The following is a 24,143-nucleotide window of genomic DNA, read 5'->3' as shown; positions in this document are numbered from 1 at the left end:
CCAGGATCAAATTGTTATCCGACTCTGGAGAGATATGGGCTGAACATAGGAAATTGGAACTAGCTGAGTGGGCAACGTGGTCAGCACAGACTGGTCGGGCCGAAGGGCCTGTATCCATGCTGTATGACTGTAAGAGCTCCCTGTAAAGCCGTCTCACTAACTCCCCTCCCATTGCATTTACCCCCCAATCCCAGTCATCACCCCAATCCTCAGAGCCCTCACCTACCGCCCTTCCTCCTCAGGCACACCCCCTTCCCCCGTGCTCACCATCACCGTGTGTTTGTAGCTCTTGGACACGCTGATGTTGTAACCGTACACTCTGACCTCCACCTCCCGCAGCCACAGAGCGAGCGACGTGTTGCGATCTTCGTTCCTAGCTTGGACCAGGTAGTGGGGCAGGTGAGGGGAGTCCGCCGCTACCGTGCTGATGACTTGGCTGCAGGTGCTCTGCAGCTCGTAAGCGAGTGTGTCGAAGGTGTAATAGTGGCTATACCCGGACACCACGCACACCGCCTCTGAGCGGGGCAAACAGTAGAACAACTCGGCCTCATCTGAGCAGAACTCATCGACTCGGCAGGAGCCGCTCTCACAGTACACCGTGTTGTCGGAACCGTTGCAGAAGCAGCGGGTGTGGCACTCGCTGTCTGCCCAGAAGGTTTCATTCGTACCGACCTCAACGCCCTCATAGACGCAGCCGCACTGGATCTTTGCGATGCACCGCCCATCCTTCAGGACGAACCCTTGGTCACACTGACAGCCTTCCACACAGGGCAGGTGGCAGTCCATATCTTGCCGCAGGGATTGGCAGGTCACTGGGCAGGCGGACGTGCACTCAGCAAAGTGACTGTTCTCGGGGCACGGCAGAGCTGAGGAACACAAGAGGCGGGCGGTTAAAGGAGACCTGGTCTTCCACTGCTTTGATCTGAAGGTTGGGTGGATGGGAGCGTTGCCCAGCGTCTGCCGCTGTCCTGCTGGGAATCACAGTCAGTCGGCAGATTGAGAAGCATCTGCCACTAGTTTAGACCGACCTTGAGGGCCCAGAGTCAATGGCAGGTTGTTTGGCACTGGGCTTTGTCCCCTCCGCTGCCTGGCCTGGGCACAGTGTACAGCCAAGCTGAAGCAGAAACCACAAGGTGGGAGCAGTGCTCCCTCTCCATTGTAGGGGAGCAACAGATCATCAGGTGCTGGGATATAACATTAACCCCTCCAGCCATTCATAGCCAATCCAACCCCTCCCAGGCATTCAATTTTCCCCCCAAACCCAATCCCACCGTCACTGTAGGTACAACAATCTCAAATGTACCATTGTTTAAGATGAAACACCAAATATTGATCAAAATCAGAGGACACATCCAAACCATCCTGACCACGATTATATCATCAATCTGGACCAGTGTGGCATTGCCAGACCCAATCTAAATCCAAAATATTTTATCAGAATATACACCCAACCCAAACCCAGCAGCAAGGACCAAGAGATCTGCACTAAAGCACCCTTCCTGCATAAACCTCATCAATTGGACCTTTCAAGGCATTGACCAATAGATCTTTATTTGGCAGTGTCAGTGATATGGAGCAAATTTGGACGAATGGTCAGCCATAATCATACTGAAGGCCTGAGTGGGTACAAAGGATTTAAAAGAGGCTCCTGTTCCTATGATCCTTGGTCTGCCCTTCCCTTTCAGATGAAGGCACAAGAGATTGCAAGTGCTGGAATCTGGAGCAACAAACAATCTGCTGGAGGAACTTGGGTAGTCTCCCTACCCAGTGAAAGCTATGCTTGCAACAAAGATTCACGAGATTGATTGCTAAGAGGAGGAGAGGTTGTGCAGAATGGGCTTTATGTTCTTTGAAGTTTAGAAAAGTGAGAGAGAAGCTCATTGCAATTATCAAACTCTATGAGGTGTTCACAGGGTGGATGCTGAGAGGTGGTTTCTTTGTCAAGAGTGCAACTAGCAGTCATTGTATCTGAATGAGGATAAGTCATTTAGGACTGAGGTAAGATTTCTTCATTTAGTGTTATGAAGCTTTGTTCAGAGTACTGTGCATGTTCATTCAACAATTATTAACTAGACAGATGTCATAAGATTGTTGTCCATTAGGGATATCAAGTGATATGGAAATATGGCAGAAAACTGAAGTTCAGGTGGAAACAAAATCACCCGTGATGTTATTGGGTGGGGAGCAGTGATGAGGGTCTGTATAGGGAAGCAGTGTTTGGGAGTCTTTGGTACTGTTGTACTTGACAAATGACCCATGGTCTGAGATACAGGGAAAAGTGAAATGGGATTGTGAACATTCTCCTTGCAAATGGGGAAAGCAGTTTTAGTCCTCCAGTGGTATTCACGTCAACTAGAAGGCAAGGGCTAGAGAGGACCACCCACAAATGATTAAAGCAGAATTATGATCCATGCTTCAGATGCCTCAAAACAGTAACACACAAACAGTAATCACAATTCAAGAGGTATGTTGTAAGCAACCACTGTATAGAGGGTGAGGTTGCAAAGCTGTTGTAACTAGAGCAAGGGGAGCCCAAACTGCAATCCTTTGCACCTACTTTCCTTGCTTCATACATTCAACCACTTGTGCTCACTGGAAGTCACCCAGGGAATAACCCAGAGGTTACTTCACACAGTGCTGTAGCCCTGAAGGCTGCATCATAACTGGAGAAAGTTAGAGAGTTTAAGCAAATACTGAGGCAGCAAAGAGAGCGAGAGAGCGATATTGGTGATGGAGTAGGGCAGGAAAGAACAAGTGATGACTCATCATACAGATCTGGGAAGTGGGGGAGAGAGGAAAGATTAAACAATGAAAGGGATAATGGGGCAAGGCAAAAGGGGGTGAAAATAGGACAACAAAAATGGTTCCAGGGAGGTATAAACAGCAGCATCAGTAGCACGAGATGCTGTCTGAAAACACTGGGGTAATGGTTATGATCTGAAATTGTTTAACTTGATGTTATGGCTGGACGTTGCTAATTAGGAGAGAGAGAGATTCCTTTATTACAACAATGTACGAGATGGAGGACAGAGAGGTAAACATGGGAGGGGAGTAGGGAGAGGTAAAGAGAAGCTCAATCAGACACACTGCAGAGGCAATGGGAGAAGATAACTGTGGGTCAAAGACAGGGTTCAAGCCCAAGGACTTCATTCAACGATGGCCTATGCATAGGGCAAGGTCTGTGCAGGGGCAACCTTCCGATTCCATATCCCACCCACTGCTCACCGCTCCTACCACCTCCCAACATTCTCTATCAATTAGCACAACACCACACTACCTCTTCATACACTTCACATAGCTGGAAACCTCACACTCATTATCTCACAGCTTACACATTGCCAGCTATCTGACCACAGCTGGCAAATTTCAACACTTTGCCTGCACGACACAGACTCACTCTCCACTTTCTTTCAGGACAATGTGACATATGGAGTACAGAATACTGGTCATAAATGGAGTGCAAATTATTGTGACTGAGGTCATAGAAAATGGCAATATCCTTATGTACCACTTACAAGCTGGAGATGGTGCAAACATATTTCCCCTCTCCCATCACAATCCAGTCCTGTGCCTCACCTTTACAGCTGGAGACTACAAAACACACCATTTTGGCTTAACCCTCCTAGGCATCAGCTCAGGTACCAACACTATTTTATTCATTGGCTTGGGGATAGGATCTGTGCTTTGTGAATAAGTGAACACAAGTGATCTGCAACTAGGGAAAGGGGAAAGGAGAGGCCCTGGCACCAGTTCTCTGCCTGGCAAGTCCTCAGATCATCACACTGAATGCCCTGCAAGAGTAGACCCATGGTCAGTCAGCCCTCCCTCTGTCAGAGTGCATCCCTGAATGTAATCAGAGGATTATTTGGATGACTAATTTAGAGGGGTATCTGAATGTGTGAAATTATTTATAGGCAATCAAAGTACAAAAATTCTATCAAATCAAAATAGAATTCATGTATCTAAGGCAGGAATATAGGCCAGAACAGCACAGTCAAGAGGTGAAGGATGATTCACATCTGCAGATACTCTGAAATGGATTGTACATTATTACTTGCACTGGCAACAGGATGATGAAATCTTGAGCTCACGGGGTATTGAGTAGAACAATACAACTGCCAATGGTTATGGAATGGTGAAATGTTACTGTCACTGGGCATGGGGCTGTACAATGCTATCAAACTGTGTATAGCACGGTATAAGGCTACAGACTCTGGATATTACATGATATAATGTTATAAAATTGGATCCAGTGCCACCCTTACTGGTTGTATGCTGTTATTATGGGATGTATAGCATGGTACAGATACTAGATGGTGCATTGGTACCTGAATGTGGGTACTATGGTACTACAAACAATGGATACTGGATGGTACAATGATACAGTGACTAGGTACCAGATGGAACTCATTTCCTCTGAGCAACTTACGGCAAAAGGTGCTGCTTCTCCAGTTAGCCAGCATGACCTCAGCACCAGTGCAGGCATCTGCATAAGCCTGCAGGGAGCTGCAAAGAGCAGAGATGTTACCGCCATTTAAACACATGGTATAGAGGCAACTTCTGAAGAAGGGTGATGGATTGACAACTTCATGGCAGTTGAGGAAAGAACTGTTATTGGGATCATTGATTATCCCACATAAAGAGATTCCTTGATACAGAATTAAATCCTCATTTGTGCACACAGTATAAAGCTCTTCACACTGCCCGTTACATGTCATATCATCAGCAAATGTCTTCCAATTATCCACAAATTCTGCTGTGTTTTCTGTTACTTTCCCATTAGCTTTTCGGAAGTCGTCAGTAGGATTCCCATTGAAATATCCACAGAGCCCACAGGTGTTGTTGTAATAAGTAGTGGAGAGTGTTACATTTATTCGATCCTCACTCGAATACAGGATTTGGAAACTGTTGTCCAGTTCCACCATGGTGTCATTTCCAGTCCTGTAGATCTTCAGTTTTCCAGATGAATGCATAAAAGGCAAGGAAATCGCAAAAGCATTCACCTAGCGGAACAAAATGAGTTACACTCCAGTAACAAGAAATTCAGGAAGTATTCTTGCTGAACAGACTAAAGCTGGTTTGTTGTACTCAGACTCACTTTGTTCACTGAAACTCCGATACAACTCAGTGTACAATGCTTATATATTCTTTACTCTGATAACCCCCACTCACTCATTGATTCCTCAATATATCAGTCATTGTTTGCAGAATATAGACTTTTTAGTTCCATTCACTCCAGCTCTCTGATGTACCTTCATTATATGACAATCTGAAAAATCCTTACTGGAACATTCTGATACAACTAGACTTTACTGTAACATTCCAATAGTCTCCTCGCTACAATATATCCTGATAAAGATTTCAATGTAATGCTCTGATACTCCCTTCACTGCAACTACATCTTCACTGAACCATTCAGGTCATACTGTATCTCATACTTCACACTGTCAACTCTGATATTGCCCGTGTAACAATCTACCCCACATCTCAATGCATCATTCTGATCTATTCCTCATGCCTCAATGTAACATTCTGCAACACCCTTCACTATAACACATTCACGCGTCTTGAATGGTATATGCTAACACCCGAATACAATTCACACATTCCCTTGGAACACTTCAGAACATTTACTTATTAGTAAAAAGTGATGTTTGTCAGGCATATCAGGTAGATGTGTCAGAGAATGTTATATTGTGAATTACACCAAGGAACTTGCGATGAATACCGTGGGCTTCATCGCTGAGTGATCGTTACAATGAGCGTTCTAGGTTAGTCCCGCGAGGACTGAGGGTTGTATCAGATTGTGTAAAAGGTTATATGAAGTGGTGCACCAACGAGAGACACGGATGAATGTGCAGAGCTATGCTGAGAGTTTATATCAGTGTTACAGTGATGTAGTGAGTTAAACCAGGAGCGAGGTTTATATCAGACTCTTTCACTTTGAGAGTATGGAGTATATTAGTATTTTTTGTGAAGACCTATTTTAGATTACTGTGTTGGATAAGGAAGATTGTTATTGTGAGATTAAGAGATATAGGATTATGGAATACTTCTTACCTTGATAACGTTGTCGCTGCCTTCAATTTTTATTTCATAGTCAGGGAATTTTACAGTCAGCGATTTTATCCAAGAACCGTTTACCATTTTCTTTCTTCCGAGTTTGACTTCAAAGTGAGACAGGTTGTAATTGTTTGACCCACAGATTTTGAGCAACGTGTAAGCATATTCATCACGGAAATCGAAGGAAGCGCCGTCGAAGGTTTGAAGTCCATTACTGCGTGAGACTGTGCACACTGCGGCTCGCTTGGGATAACACCCGAGAACTCCCTGCTCGACCAGGCAGAATTCCCCTTCCGAGCAAGTCTCGTTCATACACAGAACTTCTCCGCGGCTCTGACACAGGCAGCGCACGGTGCAGTCATCCACTGCCCAGAACTTTGTTTGGGAGAAATAGTAGCGGCCCTGGAACTCACAGCCGCACTCCTCCAGCGGTACACAGCTATTTCCACTCAGTACATAGTCCTCATCACACTGACATCCCTCGGTGCAGGGCCGGCTGCAGTACAAGGGCGAAATCAAGTCAGTGCAGGTGGCTGGACAACTGCTGGTACACACCTCATAGTGGCTCCTCTCTGCACAGGACAAGGCTGAAGGAGAGAGACAGAATGATTTTCTTCTAAACTAATGACCGCCCACCTGAACTCGCAGTCCCAGTTTAAACCAGCGTTAAGTGACCAATCGAAGACCACGTGGAGTTACAAAACATCTTCGATCAATCGCAGGTGGAAGTATTTAGACAATGACCGTAGCACTAGGTGAGTCTGTGCATTCCCCTCGTACAATAATGATTGGGGGGGGGGGGTGAAATTATGGTCATGGCACCGAAAACCAGAGCCGCGGTGGTTTGGAGAACAACTGTTAGACAGTGATCGACATTTCCCCTCACCCCTCTCTTCCATTTCACGGAGTGGCCACGCTTTCCTGCAGTGACCCATCGAGTCGTCCGCAGACACCGTCAGCCCGCTCCCAGGACGCACGGAAAAGAGCAGTAAGACAGGGAGTGGTTGGTGGGAATGGAAGAGCAGACCAGCGATTCACGGAGGGAGTGATCCCTTCAAAATGCTGACAGGTAGTGGGGTGGGGAGAGAAAGGCAGGTGTGTCTGGTGGCGGGCTCCCGTTGAAGGGGCAGATACTAAGCATGGAGGTTGGTGGGGTGCAAATCAAGAATCAGGGGATCTGTATCCTTGCTCTGTCTGAGAGGGAAGTGGGTGAGAGAAATATACGAGATGTGGCCAAGGGCTCTGTGATTATGATGGAGGGGGAAGTCGTGGTTCAGGAACAGAGGCACCCGTGTGGAAGATCCCGCCTTGAGCAAATATGATGGAGCCGGGGGAACGGGAACACTGGGATGGAGTACAGAAGACAGGGTGGGACCAAAAGCAGAGGAGAGAGCTGTGGATGTTTGTAGCCACCGTATCTCCTGTGATGTAGGCAGGGAGATCCAGTAAAGGGAAGAGGCAGTGAGAGGAACCTGTGAGAGCAGGGTAGGAGCTGGCAGCAAATTAGAAGGACATCATCAAGCTCTGCATGAGTGCAGGGAGCGGCACCAACAGAGTCGTCAGTGAACTGGACAAAGAATTGAGAGATGAGGCTCGAAAGAAAGTCCCACGCTATAAAAAGAGAAAGGGAAGTCAAAGATGAAAGAGGAAGCCTGGAAACAGGAAACATTAACAACGGATAACCCAAATTTTAGGAAAAGCAAATTAACTTTTGAACACCTTCACTGGATGCCCACTGTGAGAACACGTGTTTTCCCTATGTTCCCGCTGTATGTCACAGTGCCAAAACAACAAATTGCTGGAGGAACTCAGTGGGTCAGGCAGCATCTGTGGAGGGAAACGGACCATCGATGTTTCGGGTCGAAACCCTTCATCTGGACTGGTCAATTCCAGATGAAGCCCCGTCTCTATTTTACTGTGCCATTCATTTTGATGCCAGTTTGTGCGTTGTCCAACTCTCCAACAATAGCTGGTGGGTTCTTCAGCCATTTAGCGACATAAAAAATAGGAGCAGGAGGCGGCCATCTGGCCCGTCGACCCTGCTCCTCCATTCAATAAGATCATGGCTGATCTGGCTGTGGACTCAACTCCCTTTTCCCATAACCCTTAATTCCCTTACTTTGCAAACATCTATCTGTGTCTTAAATATATTTAGTGAGGTAGCCTCTGCTGCTTCCCTGGGCAGAGAATTCCACAGATTCACTGCTCTCTGGGAAAAGCAGTTCCCCCTCATGTCCATCCTAAATCTATTCCCCCCAAAACTTGAGGCTATGTTCCCTAGTTCTAGTCTCACCCACCAGTGGAAACAACCTTCCTGCCTCTATATTATCCGTTTCATAATTTTATATGTTTCTATAAGATCCCCTCTCATTCTTCTGAATTCCAACAAGTATAGTCCCAGGCAACTCAGTCTCTCCTCATAGGTTAACCCCCTCATCTCCAGAATCAACCTGCTGAACCTCCTCTGCGCCACCTCCAAAGCCAGTATATCCTTCCTCAAGTAAGGAGACCAGAACTGCACGCAGTACTCCAGGTGTGGCCTCACCAGTACCCTGTACAGTTGCAGCATAAACTCCCTGCTCTTAAATTGAATCCCTCCAGCAATGAAGGCCAACATTCCATTTGCCTTCTTGATAACCTGTTGCACCTGCAAACCAACCTTTTGAGATTCATGCACAAGCACTCCTAAGTTCCTCTGCACAACAGCATGCTGCAATCTTTCACCATTTAAATAACAATCCCTTTTCTCAGTAAAGTTTTCAGTCATTGGACTTGACTCTCACACTCTAACTAACACGGGATTAGAATGGACAAACGGGAAAGATTCAAAAGGGACCGGAAGGGCAACTTCCTTACACAGGTGGTGCGTATATGGAACGAGCTGCCAGAGAAAGTGGTTCAGGCAGGTACAATAACATTTAAAAGACACTTGGACAGGTACATGGATAGGAAAGGTTTAAAGGGATATGGGCCAACCGTGGACAAATGAGATGGGAATCATGGACCAGTTGGGTTGAAGTGCTCTGTGACTCTAACAAAGGGAAAGACGTGGACACTGGGCGGGAAGTTTCACGAGTCTCCTTACCACAGAAGGTGCGAGAGCGCCAGGGTCCAATGGTGATTCCTACAGCCTGACAGCTGAGAGCATACGCCTGGATAGCCTGGCAGAGAGTGGTGATGTTGTCCCGGTTCGCGCACATGTCGTACACGCAGCTGACCACGAAGCTGGTGGGATCGACCACAGTGCGGCAGTCCCGGAACGGCCCGTCCGTCTTGTTCATGATGCCACAGTAATCGGGTCTGTAGTAGAAGGACTCGGTGTGCGGGTCGCCACACGCTGCAGTTGTCCCCCACAGTCGTGCTGACAGTTCCAGTCCGGGTCGGCTGCTCTCCAGCCGGTGCCCAGCTCCGCCAGCGAGTCCGAGGGGCTTCCTTCGGGGAGCAGGTTGTCGTCGGCCGGGTTGTTGTTGAAGTTCCCGCAGAGGCCACACGTGTTGTTGAGGTAGGAGCTGGGCAGCGAGATGGAAGCGTAATGTTCCCCGTCGAAGGTGAGCAGCAAACCAAAATCCGTCTCCACCGCCGTGGCCACCCCGCTCTGATAAACTTTAATCGCCCCCATCTCCAAATGCACGGGCAACGTGGCGACCAGACCATCCACCTGTAGCACAGCGACCAGAAGGTCATCCCTACGGGACAGTCCCGGCCACCTCCTGCCTCCTCTCTCCCATCCCGCTCCCTCTCACTTCCCCACACCCCCAGCTCCTCTCCCCAGTATGCTAACTCAGCTCCTGGTCGCTCAGCAACGCCCCCCACCCAAGTGGGAAGTTAATATATTCTTAACGGAGACTAAAGGGTGGTGAGGAACAGGGCGGTGGGTCTGGGTGGGGAGAACCGACACGCAGGATGCCAGGAGGTAGAGCACTTGTTGTCTATGTGGGTGGGCATTTTTCACAGGTATAAATGGGAACTTGATGTCGGCATAGACATGATGGGCCGAAGTGCCTGTTTCTGTGCTTTATGACTAAGTGTCCTTATCCCCGTTTATTGACGATATTCCATACAATCCCACGGGTCAATGCCCTTGGAAGACGAGCTTCCCCAAGGTCGCAAGAGCTTCAACAGTCAAGTGTAATCACGTCAACAACTTTATACTCAGACTCAACTCCTGTACTCAATGTCCTGACCAATAAAGGCAAGTGGAAGGTGGCCGTTCAGCCTGTCTAGTTCAAGTCGCCTTTCTGTAGAACAATCCGGTACTATTCCCACAGCCACGCGAGTTAGTTCCCTTCAAATCCTGGTGCAATTTTCTCCTCAAATCATCCACCCTCTGCTTCCACCACTTCCTGGGCAGTAAGTTTCAGGCCATTTCCTTTTTGCTGCATGAACAAGCTCTTCCTTGCACCTACCTGTATCTCTTTCCCCACACTATGAATTTGTGTTCACCAGAGCTTGCATCACCAGTGAATGCGAACAGTTCTTTCAGAGTCTACCTTATCTAAACCTGTCGTAATCTTTTTCACTTCTGTCAACATCCCCTTCTTAATTCGGAGGGAATAACCGCAGTGTCTCCATCTGAACCTTGTAGTCACCATCCCTCATTCTTGAATCAAATAGAACCCTTTGTCCTGAAACATTAACTCTGTTTCTCCTCCCACAGATGCTGCCTGACCTGCTGAGTGTTTCCAGCATTTTCTCATTTTGTTTCAGATCTCCGGCATCTGCAGGCTTTATTTCTATTGTTCCTCATCCCTGGGACTATGCTGGAGAATCTGCTCTGCAACCTCTCCTGGACCCTCACGTCCTTTCTAACATGTGGTGACCAGAACTAAATGCAAATGAAAAAGCAAATAAAAATACTGCAGGTCTTAGAAATCTGAAATAAAAACAGAAAATGTTGGAAAAGATCAGATATTATCTGTGGACAGAGAAACAAGGGAACTGGATACAATATGTAGTTGTGGCCTAACCAGACCTTTATAAAGGCTCAGTATAATCTCCCCTCTTGTGCTCAATACATCCATTTGTGAAGCCAGAAGTTCTATGTGCTCTACAAACTACTCTCTCAATACATCTCGACATCTTTGAGGATCTGTGCCCATGAATGCCCAGGTCTTTCTGTCCCTGCACACCCTTTAGATTTGTTTATTTGCCTTTGTCATACCTTCTGCTAAAATGCAAAACCTTGCATCTCTCTGCATTAAACTCCATCAGCCACTTGTCTGCCCATTCTGGTAACATTTGTTCAATTACAGTCAATTGGTATCTTCACTGTTCTGCATGACTGGTATGCAATACAAGTTTTTCCACTCTACCCCGGTACAAGTGACAATAATAAACCAGTACATCCATGCAGATACCATTGGCAAATTTTGCTCTATTCCTACATCCAAGTCATTTATATACATAAGGGGAGATACCACTGCTTACCACCCTCCAGTCTGGAAACCAACTATTTACCATGGGTCACTCTTCTTAAGCTTATTTTTATCCAAAATGACACCAACCCTCCTGGTCCATGAGTCTCAATTTTACTAATTAGCCTTGTGTATTTTTTTTTAATTAGAGTCATACAGCATGGAAACAGGCCCTTTGGCAAGCCATGTCCATCTCACCCATCGAGTATCCATCCACACTAATCACATTTTCCAGCACTCATCCTGTAGCCTTCTAAGCTGTGGCATTGCAAGTGCTCATTCAAATACTTGTTACATGTTGTGAAAGTAACTGTCTCCACCAACCCCTCAGGCAGTGCATTTTAGATTTAACCAGCATCCGGGTGAAAGAATTCTTGCTCAAATCCCCTTACATTACCCTAAGCCTATGCTCTCTGGTCATAAACATCTCTGCCAAGGGGAGAAAAATCACAATTTACCCCATCTATGACCTTTAGAATACCTCAGTCAGGCCCTCTCTTGGCATTCTCTGCTTCAAAGAACACAAATACAACCCATCCAGTCTCTCCTCCCAGCTAAACCCCCCCCAATCCCAGGCAATTTGCTGGTGAATCTCTTCTGTTCCATCTCCAGTGCAATCACATCCCCCCTCATGTGGTGACCAGATCTGCACACAGTATTGTAACTGTGGCATCACCATTGTTGTGCTCTCACTTCCCTGCTCTCAAATTATTTAATGAATGTGGGTATCCCATGTGCCTTCCTAGCCCTTTTATTCACCTGTGCTGTGGTCTTGAGGAATCCTTGGACATGAACACCAAGGTCCTCAGTACTTCCCAGGAACCTACCATTCATTATGGGAATCTTCACCTTATTTTCCTCCCATATGCATCACTTCACATCATTCAGGATTAAATTCCATTTGTCATTGCTGAAGATGATCTCAACACCACCACCAATCTTTATGTCATCTGCAAACTTACTAATCATACCCCTTATGTTTAGATCCAGATTGGTCATGTGCATAATAAAGGCAAGGGTCCTGGCACCAATCCACTGGTCACAGGCTACCAGTTGCAAAAAAAACAACCCTTCACCATCACACACTGTCTCCTGGTACCACACTAACTTTGGATCCAATTTGCTAAATTGCACTGGATCCCATGGGCATCATCTTTTGAACCAATCTCCCATGTGGGACCTTGTCAGAGGCCTTACTGTAGTCTGCATAGACTACATCAACCACTCAACCCAGATCAGCACAAGTAGTTGCCTTCCTGAAAAATTCAATCAAGTTAGTCGGAAGAACTTCCCTAAACAAAACTATCCCTGATCAATACGTGCCTCTCCATGTGCAGATTAATCTTGTCCCTCAGAATTATTTCCAATACTTTCCCTACCATTAGTGTAGTTTTTCAATCATTTTCATTAAATCAATGTAGATTACATCCACTGCATTCCCTGCACAACCTTCTCTGTAATATCGCCTAAAAACAAGTCAAACTTGATCTGCCTTTTACAATTCCATGCTGTTCCCCCCATCACTTCAAATTCTCTACAATAATTTTTTTTCCAATCTTTTTATTAGTTTTCAAATTAATACAGATTAATATATAACATCAATGTTTCTGCAATAATTTGAGTAAGGTTTCTAAAATGTCCCTCCTTATCCTGATGTTAAACTGCCTGTCATGTAGTTACTGTGCTAGGATCGCCTGATTGATTCCTGGCGGAGTTTAACTCCCTTTGCTCGCTGGACGTTCTCTTCTGCTCAGAGTTCATGGCAATGACATCAATGTAAAGGAAGCTGCACCCAACCTTCAGTGGGAAAGTCATGCTGTAGAATGAGACAACCATGTGATCACACCACCCTAATGCACAGGAGCCCATATCAGTAAGAAAGCAGAAAATGCCAGAAATACTCAGCAAGTCAGGTAGCAGGACAGAGAAACAGAGCTCGTGTTTCAGGTTGGTGACCCTTCCTCACAACTGGTTTGACCTGCTGAGTATTTCCAGCATCTTTTGTTTTTGTTTCAGACTGCCAACATCTGCAATATTTTGCTCATCCATTCCACCCACTCCTTTCTGTACGATTTTGTGATGGGCCGAATTTTCATGCGGGTTCTCTCAATCATTCGCCAGAACCTTTTCCGTGATTGGTCATGGAGAAATGGTGTTAAGTATTGCCCTGGGATCTCCCACCAACTCATTGTGTAATTAGGTAGAGAAGGTATTTCATTGGCTCCTTGTGGTAAGGTTCTGCACTCTGTGTGTGCCTCTCCTCACTGGAACCAGGCTTAAGAACAACAGCAACAATTGCTGGAGATCAGAAATGGTGAAAGATCATCGAACTGAAACTGTTTCTCTCTCCACAGACGCTGCCTGACTTGCTGAGTGTTTACAGCATTATCTGCTTTTATTTCAGATTTCCAACAATTGCAGGGTTTTTTTTATTGCTTTTGGATTATGGTTAACAGAAGTGCATCAATGAGACTCATTGACTTGAAAAACTAACTCTCTCCACAGATACCTCCTGACATTTGCCAGCAATTAGTGTTTAATTCCTCTGGACAGGGTTATCATTTCCCCACCTTTCCAACAAGTTTTTTTTGCTGAGATTTGATTTTGAAATCAGCGAACTCACCAGGACCTGTCCCGACTTTCCTCTGGGAATGACGATGCTGTGAGCGTAAATGTTCAGCTTGATGTTTCTCAGCCAAGATACAGCGGTCCCCACCCGGTTCTCGTTCTTGGACTCGATGCTGAAACTGGGCAGATTCTCCAACTCCCAACATGGTTTGGAGAGGATGTAGGAGCACGTTCCCTGGAAATGGTACAGGAACCCATCGAAGGTGTGGTAGTGGGGGTCTCCAAACACCACACACGAGGCGGTCTGAGTGGGGACACAGCGGTAAACACCGTCCACAGAGTGACACTGCTCAAACTGCCCACACGACAGGTTCTGACAGTGAATGGCATTCCCTAAATCCAGACAGCGGCATTTCGTTTGACATTTATCATCCAACCAAAATATATCCCCGCGGCGGAAAAACTGACCTGGAATAGAAGGAAGCCAATCAGAAGGATGCAGTAATGTGGCAACTGACCACTTCTGTTACTGAGCTCAGCACGGTCACTGGGTCGGACAGCGTGTGCTGGAACGGGCTGGAACATTTCCACCGATGGGGCACCTGGGAGAAATGGGCTCTGGTAACATTGCTCCGAGTTACAGGATTCAGCACAAGCACTTGGGAACAAAAGAGCGTGGTAACACTCAGTGGATTTTCCAGATCAGAACACACCACCGAGTCCAGGGAGCAACCTCTCCAAGCTCGGTGGTGCAAGCAGATCTGGAACATGGTTTAAGTTTAAACAAGATTCATGTGCAAACACCACTACAATATTGCTTTTTCTTGTTAGTAAGTTATATTTGCAAATGGTGGAAATATAATCGAGGGCTCGGTGGACCCATTACTCGTTTATCAGTTATTTAGAATATAGAACACAACAGCGCAGTACAGGCCCTTCGGCCCACAATGTTGTGCCAACATTTTATCCTGCTCTAAGATCTGTCTAGCCCTTCCCTCCCACATAGCCCTCCATTTCTCCATCATTCATGTGTCTAAGGGTCTCTTAAATATCCCTAATGTATCTGTCCCCACCACCTCTGCCGGCAGTGCATTCCATGCACCCACCACCCTCTGTGTAAAAAAAACTTACCCCTGACATCCCCCTTATACCTTCCTCTAATCACCTTAAAATTATGTCCCCTCGTGTTAGCCATTGTCGCCCTGGGAAAAAGTCTCTGACTGTCCACTCGATCTATGCTTCTTATCATCTTGTACACCTCTATCAAGTCATCTCTCATCCTCCTTCTGTCCAAAGAGAAAAGCCCTAGCTCACTCAACCTATCCTCATAAGACATGCTCTCCAATCCAGGCAACATCCTGGTAAATCTCCTCTGCACCCTTTCTAAAGCTTCCACATCCTCCTTATAATGAGGCGACCAGAACTGAACACAATACTCCAAGTGTGGCCTAACCAGAGTGCTATAGAGCTGCAACATCACCTCACAGCTCTTGAACTCAATACCCTGACTAATGAAGGCCAACACTCCATACGCCTCCTTAACAAACCTATCGACCTGCGTGGCAACCTTGAGGGATCTATGGACCTGGACCCCAAGATCCCACTGATAAATATTTATCATATTTTCTTACTATATAGAAGGAAGCCATTCAGCCCATTGAATCTATGCTGGCTCTCAGAGCAATGCCCTCAGTCTTAATTCCCCCACTTATTTTCCCTGCTCGGTGAGGCAATCCAGATATTTGGTCCAGCCTCTCACTGGGAGCGCAATGTGAGAGTCCCACTGAGTTGGTAGTCTCCATCCTTACCGTTCATGCTGCATCCGCTCGATGGGTCAATCGCCTCGCCGTCTATCTTAAAGATCCAGCGGCCCGGGAAGTTCACATTACTGGTCTGTTCAATATTCAGCATCTCAGAGGTTCTGGAAGTTGGCAGGCTGAAGAAATGACTGAGATCCCCCCCATTGAATCCGGCCTGTGCACCACCGGAGGGGAGACAACAATGGTTAATGCAGCACGGACACAAGCGGTCAGCAGTAGCTGAACTGCAAGCCTTTGAGAGCCACAGCCGAAACCGTGCTTTCAAGTTAAAATTGATTCTAAGTAGAGGAGAAATCACGATTAAATATCCTGTGCACAGCCAGCCCCAGCGCCCCGCACACTGAATTTCCCGGCTCCTCAACCCCGCTCTCCCACTGGAAACCACAGCAGCACCAGCCTCCCTTACAGTGAAGGTAGGAAGCTACCAAAAATCAACCCTCAAGCGCCAGCCACTTGAGCAATGAGTTCCAGTGCCCTTGCTCTTTCCACGTAGTCCCAGAAATGTTTCCCCGTATTTACCCAATTTCCTCTGGAAATAGTTATTGGGTCTGTTTCCACTGCTCAGTGAGGCGCTGAACTCCAGATCACAACTACTGACTTCATTAAAATCCTCAGGTCGCTCTGATTCTTTTGCCAAGTACCTTAAATCTTTGGTTAACGACCCTTTGTCAATGGAAGATGCAAACTTGTTTCTCCATCGAAGTCATTCATAAAATTGAATCCACGATCAAATATCCTCTTGAATCAGGATAACACGTTTATCCACAGAAATATTCTCCTACCTGCTTCTTTTCCAACATAACATCATTTCAGCCCATCTAAGGTCTTGCCATCTTTCCAAAACTCCTTTTGAAAGAATTGAAGACAACACTCTCTCTAATTATGCCTCCATTTGGAAAGCCAAGGACACCACACCTTTTTAAAAATACTTTCTCAGCTTGTCCTGGCATCTCCAAACCTCGAGATCTCTTCTGTTCCTGCATCACTTTTTTTAAAACATCTTGATTCAGATATTGACCCTTTCCTGTTTTCCCAACTTGAATGTATCATTTACACTACTCCAGAAATCTTCAGTGTGTCAGCCTATTTCACCAGTCAGTGCTTCCTGAAATCTATATCATCTTGGTTCATTTACCAGATTTGTGAAATTTGCAAAATTTGAAACAATGCACAGAGTATCAGTTTCCAAAATAATAAATATCCAAGTGAGGAAGGTACCTAATACCCATCTACTGAATACACCCCACCCAGACCATAAGATATAGGAGCAGAATTAGGTGATTCAGCCCATGGAATGTGGTCCATCATTCAGTCTTGGCTGATTTTCTTTCAATCCCATTCTCCTGCCTTCTCCCAGTAACCCTTAACCCCCTTACCAATCAAGAACCTATCAATCTCTGCCTTAAATACACACAATGACTTGGTCTCCACAGCCCTCTGTGGCAACGAATTCCACAGATTCACCACCTGCTGGCTGAAGAAATTCCTCCTCATCTCAGTTTTAAAGGGACTTCCCTTTATTCTGAGGCTGTGCCTTTACCCTGTCTTAAAAGCACCACCTGTACAAGAATATTGTAGATGCTGGCAATCTGAAATAAAAACAGAAAATGCTATAAATACTTGGCAGAACAGGCAGCATCTGTGGAGTGAGAAACAAAGTTAACATTTCAGTTGATGACCTTTCTAATAAATGATCATTGATGTAAATGTTGACTCCTTTTCCATAGGTGCAGTCTGACCTGCTGAGTATCTCCAGTATGTTCCCTTCACATTACACACTACCTTCCATCTATTAACTATTTTTTTCTTATCCACACTACAACCTCCTTATAATCAAATAGGTTTGAATTCTGTCCATGTCTATTATCTTGCACTTAATCAAACATCTTTGAGAGTCTAGGTGAACAACAACTATTACATATCTCTTTAACCCTCTCTTTTTATTTGTGTTTCCAGATTTATATTAGAATTCAGCTACTTTAACTTTACTCAAATCCCTGCAACCTATTTTCTTGTCAACAAAGTCTGAAATGCTATTGTTAAATGTTAGATGTTCATTTAAAAGTAGGAAATGGGGAAATCTAACCTGTGCTGCTGAGCCACCAACTCCGGTCAGTGGGTCACCTCCACTTGCAGTTCCTGTTGTCCAGGAGATGTCGGCATAGTTAAACATGGCAAAGGAGTTTCTTTCATCTGTGATCAGCACACACTGAAAGGTGTTCATCTGTTGAGGGATAACAGGGTGAGAGAGAAGTGACGTGCTCACAAATCCAGCCTTAGCAAAAGGCTGATTATAAGAACATGAGATAGAGAAGCAGATGTAGACCATTCAGCCCATCATGCTTACTGCCCCATTTAATAAGATCATTGCTGATCTTTTATATTAGTGCTGTTTTCCTGCACTCACCCTTGGCTCTTTAATATCAAAAAATTTAACGATCTTTGATTTAATCCTCCACAGTCCTCTTGGGTAGAGAATTCCAGAGACTCACCACACTCTGGGGGAAGATTTCTTCTCATCTGTCCTTAAAGGTCAATCCCTCATTATGTGACTGTAACCCCTGGTTGTGGACATCCCAGTCAGGAGAAACATCATCCCTATCGCTATCCTGTCAAGCCACAGAAGAATTTTGCATGTTTCAACAAGACCACATCTCTATTTTCTGAACCTAGTTTGCTTAATCTCTCATTTGTCAAACGCATCATCCCCGAAATCAATCTGGTGAACCTTTACTGCATTCTGTCACATGCACATCCCCCTTTGGGTGTGGAGACCAGACCTAGCACAAAACTTCACACGTGGTCTTACCCAGGCCCAGTGATGTTGGAGCTTGATGACCCTACTCTGGTACTCAAATCTTCATGGAGTAACGGCCAACATACCATTTGCCTCCCTAGTTGGGGGTGGCTGTACCTGCATGTTAAATTTCAATGCTTCTTATACAAGGAAACTCAGGTCCCTCTGAAGACCAACAACTTTTAATCAGTCACCATGTTAAAAATACTGTTTCTACTGGTGAACAATCCCATATTTTCCATATCATTTTCCATGTGCTCACCCATTCACGTAACCTGTCTATCTCCCCTGAAGCTTGTCTGCTTCCACTTCACAATCAGCACTACTACACAACTTTGTGTCATCAGCAAACCAGGATATATCATGCTTGATCCCTTCAAATCATTGATGCAGATTATGGGCAGGTGGGACCCAGTACTGATCCCTGCAGCACTGCCCCCCTCCCCCCCACTCACCTACAGCCTCCCAACCCTGAAATGACCAGTTTATTCCTACTGTCTGCTTTCTGCTCATTAACCAGTCTTCAAGCCACACTCCAGTATATTACCCACTGTGCTGGTGATTCAAGTTTTAATTAATAATTTCTTGTGTGACACTTTCTAAAATACAACCATACCAACTAGTTCTCTCTTAGCTATTCTGCTGGTCACAGCCTCCAAAAACTCTAATCTGACAAATCCATGTTGACTCTTCCCATTCTGAAAATTATTTTCTAACTGCTCTCTTTTCCTGAATAATAGGTTACAGTACCGACCTCTTGTATGATAGATAAACTCTTGACCTCACAATCTACCTCGACATGGCTCTTGAACCTTATTGTCTACCTGCACTGTGCTCTCTGTAACTGTAATACTATATTCTGCATTCTGTTATTGCTTTTCTCTTGTACTACCTCAATGTACTGGTGTGATGAAATGATTTGTAAAGATGGCTTACAAAAACTTTTTTTTCCCCATTATATCCCAGTACATGTGACAATAATAAACCAATATCAGCATTTTTGCACCTACTGATGTCAGGCGATCTGATCAGCAGTTCCCCATATTCTTGCTCCTTCCATTCTTAAATAAATTGCTACCCACAGTCTGAGAGAACCATTCTAGAATCTGTGGAATTTTGGAAGATGACAGACAGCTCATCCCCCATCTCCATAACCACCTCCTTTAAAACCCTGGATTCAGGTCATCAGGACTTGCCACCTTTCCATCTCATTAACCCCGTGAAGTTTGCAAAGCTTGCAATGCCAGGGCAGATGTGATTGATCACCATTTACCGCACTGTGGTAACGTTAAGAATTAGTCAATAAATAATCATGTCGAAAGGGAACCCACAGCACACCCGGGACCTGCTTGCCCAGGAGGTTGGGCAGTAGGTGACAATAAGCATCTGTGGGAACCGGTAAGAAAGTGGTCAAAGCAATGGTTAATCGACAATGTTAGAGTTGGAGTATGGTGTTCAGTCTGGTCACCTTATTATAGAATGTGGAAGCTTTAGAGAGAGTGCAGAGGAGATTTACCAGGATGCTGCCTGGATTGGAGAGCATGTCTTATGAGGATAGGTTGAGTGCCATTAGGGCTTTTCTCTTGGAGGATGGGAGGTAACTTGATAGAGTTGTGCAAGATGATGAGGCATAGATCGAGTGGACAGTCAGAGACTCTTTCCCAGGGTGAAAATGGCTAACACGAAGGGGCATAATTTTAAGGTGACTGGAGGAAGATATAGGGGAATGTCAAAGTTAAGTTTTCTTACACACAGAGTGGTGGGTGCGTGGAACATACTGCCAGCAGAGGTTGTGGGTCAGATACATCAGGACATTTAAGAGACTCTTAGATAGCCACATGAATGATAGAGAAATGGAGGGCTACGTGGGAGGGAAGGATTAGATAGCTCTTAGAGCAGGATAAAGTTTCGGCACAACATAGTGGGCTGAGGGCCTGTACTGTGCTGTAATGTTCTATGTTCTTTGTTGTGATGCAGCCTAACAGCCCTGGCTGTGTCCCATGTGAATTACAGCATGGTGGGGTGATTCTGTCCGATATCAGTGGAACTCAGTCCCTGAGCGAGCAAAAGCCTCACTCAGTACTCAGTTGTCAAAATTGGCGTGGGATGAACCCCACTTTCCACAGGGTTGCCCCCTGCCTTACATGCTTTTTAGCCCCTCAACATCTGGTGACCGCCTTCCTACCTCCAGAGCTATCTCCCCTCCCAATCCATAGGGATATCTTGGAGACACCAGAGAATGCAGATGCTGGAATTTGGTGCTGGGGGAGCTCAAGCAGGTTGAGCAGTGTCTGTGTGAATAAAGGAACTGGTCAACGTTTTGGGTCAAAACCCTGCATCAGGACTGAGAGGAGAGGGGAGGCCTTTTCCAACCGCACCCAACTCATGAGGTTCATCCACCTGCACTCAGCAGCTAACCACTGCAACCAAAGGATGACCCCACCCGTACAGTAACTGGCACCTTGGTTATCCCTCTAACCCTATGGTTCCCCCTTCCACTGATAGGAGAGCTGCTCCTTTGTGTATGAAGATCTATGTCTGACCAAGTAAGTGAAACAAAAGCGGCAGAGTACTGGACATCTGAAACAAAACCAGAAAGTGCTGGACACACTCAGCAGGTCAGGGAGGAGAAGCAAGGACTCTCTGCCAGGGGTGAACCATCGACTCTTGTGTCTCTTTGCACGATGCTGCCCGACCTGGTGGAATGTTCCCAGCATTTTCTGCCAGGCCGAGTCACTGTTACCGGTGTGGTTGAACTGCCTCCATAGAAGTGACTTTGTCCCAGGTGGCGATGAGACCCAGGTGGCTGAGAATGAAGCCTGGTCCTTGAAGTTCTTCCTGATATCCTTAGTGGCTCTCTGCAGGATGCTCTGTTCAACACTCTCCCTGTAATAAACATTGCCCTTGATCCCGTTATGAACATCCGCCCAGAATGGAGCAATGAACGAGCGACCATCCGAGAGAGGGAACGCCTCAGGAGTGAACTGACTGACTTGTACGTTGAAGGATATCACTCCATTGTTATTCACCTGGTAGATAGGACACAGTATTCATTAAGCACTTTCTCTCCACACAAGAACTTGAGGTATATATCACTGGTCTCAATGGAGCTGTTCCAGTCGATTAAACTCATTGTCACACTTAAAGCGTCAAGAGTTTGACCAACATCTTCTAAAATGCAGTTTGCAAACATTTAAGCCAACACAATGTGTTAGCAGTGGTGAGGAAGAGGCATATCACCCGGTTACTCACGTGCAGTGACCTCTGTCCCACTGCGAAAAATGGGAAAGTGATTAACAGAGGAATTTCGGGGGAGCCCCCGTCATCCACCTTGGGGGTTTCGCTGTCCATGTTTCGGCTTCCAAATGGATACAACAGCTCTAAGCACAGCACTGGAAAAGAGAGAGGTTTATGGAAGGGGTGAACATTAACACTCAAAGCACCGGGCAACACTCCCAAAAGCACTGACCTCCATTGCAGGCCACGGTCAGAATGCTGTAAATCCGCACAAACAGAGTACCGGGACTCATGATCCTGCAACAGAATAAGGATGGATGTTATAACTTGCTTCATTGTCAAAGTAATTACTCTGCCGAGCAGCAAACCCTTTCTGGCCTCTGCGCGGTAATGTTGTCTATATGGACTTTAGCGAGGCCTTTAACAAGGTCGCCCATGGTAGGCTGGTCCAGGGGGTTGGATCACATGGGATTCAGGGCGGGCTAGCCAATTGGATACAAAATTGGCTTGATAGTAGGAGTCAGAGGGTGGCGCAAGTGGGTTGTTTTTCAGACTGGAGGCTGTGACCAGTGGTGTGCTGCAGGGAATGGTGCTGGGTCCCCTGTTTTTGTCACTGATATTAATGATTTGGATGAGAATGAGGGTGGCGTGGTTAGTAAGTTTGTGGACAGTGAAGAAGATTATCTTAAGATTACAATGGGATCTTGATCAAATGGACCAGTGGGCCAAGGAATGGCAGATGGCATTTAATTCAGATAAATGCAAGGTGTTGCATTATGGTAAGACAATCCAGGGCAGGACTTGCACAGTAAATGGTAGAGTCCTGGAGAGTGTAGTAGAACAGGGAGACCTAGGGGTGCGGGTACATTGTTCCTTGAAAGTGGCAACGCAGGTAGACGGTAGTGAAGAAGGCATTTGGCACACTTGCCTTCATCGGTCAGGATCCTGAGTGCAGGAGTTGGGACGTCATGTTACAGCTGTACAAGGCATTGCTAAGGCCACATTTGGGGTACTGTGTTACTGGAAATGGAGGGTTTGAACTATAAGGAGAGGCTGGATAAGCCAGGACTTTTTTTTCCTTGGTGGGTAGGAGGCTGACCTTATAGAGATTTATAAAATCATGAGGGCCATAGATAAGGTGAATGGCCATAGTCCTTTCCTCTGGGTGGGGGAGTCCAAAACTAGAGGGTATAGGTTTAAAGCGAGTGGGGAAGCATTTAAAAGGCACTTGAGGGGCAACTTTTTCACATAGAGGGTGGTTCGATATGGAACGAGCTGCCAGAGAAAGTGGTAGAAGCAAATACAATTACAACATTTTAAGGACAATAGGACAGGTACATGGATAGGAAAGGTTTAGAGGGATATGAACCAAATGAATGCAAATGGGACTAAGTCAGTTAGGCAACTTGGCTGGCATGGATGAGTTGGGCCGAAGGGCCAGTTTTCCATGCTGTATAGCTCTATGACTCTTTGACCCTGCCATCATAGCTCTGAGCTTAGTTTCCCCTCAGTTTCCCTCTCTTTTTCCAGTGATTAGAGCTCACTTCCTGCTCTGAGGAACACCTCTCCACTCAACTATGCATCCAGCCAGGTTCAGTTCCATGCTCCTAATCCAGCTGAGATTAAGAATAGGCACCATCCCTTTCCCCTTTCCAATACACTCACCTGTCCTGCAGTTTTTGTCAATTACCATTCAATCAAACTCCTTTTCCTGCCAAGATCCCTGAACATATGATTATATTCCAACCCTGCACCCATCATCCCAAAATCAGACTGCAGAGATTACAATTGTGACCAAAATACATTATCACTATTTCTTTTGGGCTGCTGTCTCTGGCTCACACGTTTGCCGCCCTGTTCTATTCCAAACTTGGTTTCAGATTTCAGTTCATCCCACCTACCTCAGACTTCAAAAAACAGTGCCAGGCCCCAACATTGGCCTTTGCTTCCTACACCTCCCTTAAAAGCTCTCTAGAGAGTCACTACTTGGACAAAATCATGGGGCCACATGAAACTCTCCTGTCCCCAATTTGTTAGGAGGTCAGTGGTTCAAGAATGAACCTCACCACTGTCCTCTCAAGGGCATTTAGGGATGGGAATTAAATGTTGTCCTCTCCAGTAATGGAAAAATACATGGTAATAAATAAATGTACATTTACTAATTCAAGATAAACTGCGATTCAGCAGTTATGCCATGCCATATTACATTTCCAGAGACTGAGAGAGTTGAACCTACCCTTCCAG

General features: G+C 45.8%; 1 protein-coding gene across 1 annotated transcript in view; it reads right to left on the bottom strand.

Moving 5' to 3' along the window:
* LOC127583580 (alpha-tectorin-like) overlaps positions 1 to 22,192 on the bottom strand; it is a 45,794-nt gene extending 23,602 nt beyond the window's left edge. The window contains 13 exon segments of the mRNA XM_052039702.1: positions 268 to 866; positions 4,430 to 5,003; positions 6,061 to 6,650; positions 9,149 to 9,412; positions 9,415 to 9,721; positions 14,101 to 14,513; positions 15,854 to 16,019; positions 17,952 to 18,089; positions 21,406 to 21,434; positions 21,437 to 21,457; positions 21,460 to 21,691; positions 21,915 to 22,054; positions 22,132 to 22,192. Of these exon segments, the coding sequence (XP_051895662.1) occupies positions 268 to 866; positions 4,430 to 5,003; positions 6,061 to 6,650; positions 9,149 to 9,412; positions 9,415 to 9,721; positions 14,101 to 14,513; positions 15,854 to 16,019; positions 17,952 to 18,089; positions 21,406 to 21,434; positions 21,437 to 21,457; positions 21,460 to 21,691; positions 21,915 to 22,054; positions 22,132 to 22,192 (3,534 nt within the window).
* Positions 22,193 to 24,143: the final 1,951 nt, after the last annotated feature.

This window comes from Pristis pectinata, chromosome 27 (assembly GCF_009764475.1).
Source record: "Pristis pectinata isolate sPriPec2 chromosome 27, sPriPec2.1.pri, whole genome shotgun sequence".
NCBI lineage: Eukaryota > Metazoa > Chordata > Chondrichthyes > Rhinopristiformes > Pristidae > Pristis > Pristis pectinata.
This window is presented reverse-complemented; position numbering and strand designations above follow the sequence as displayed.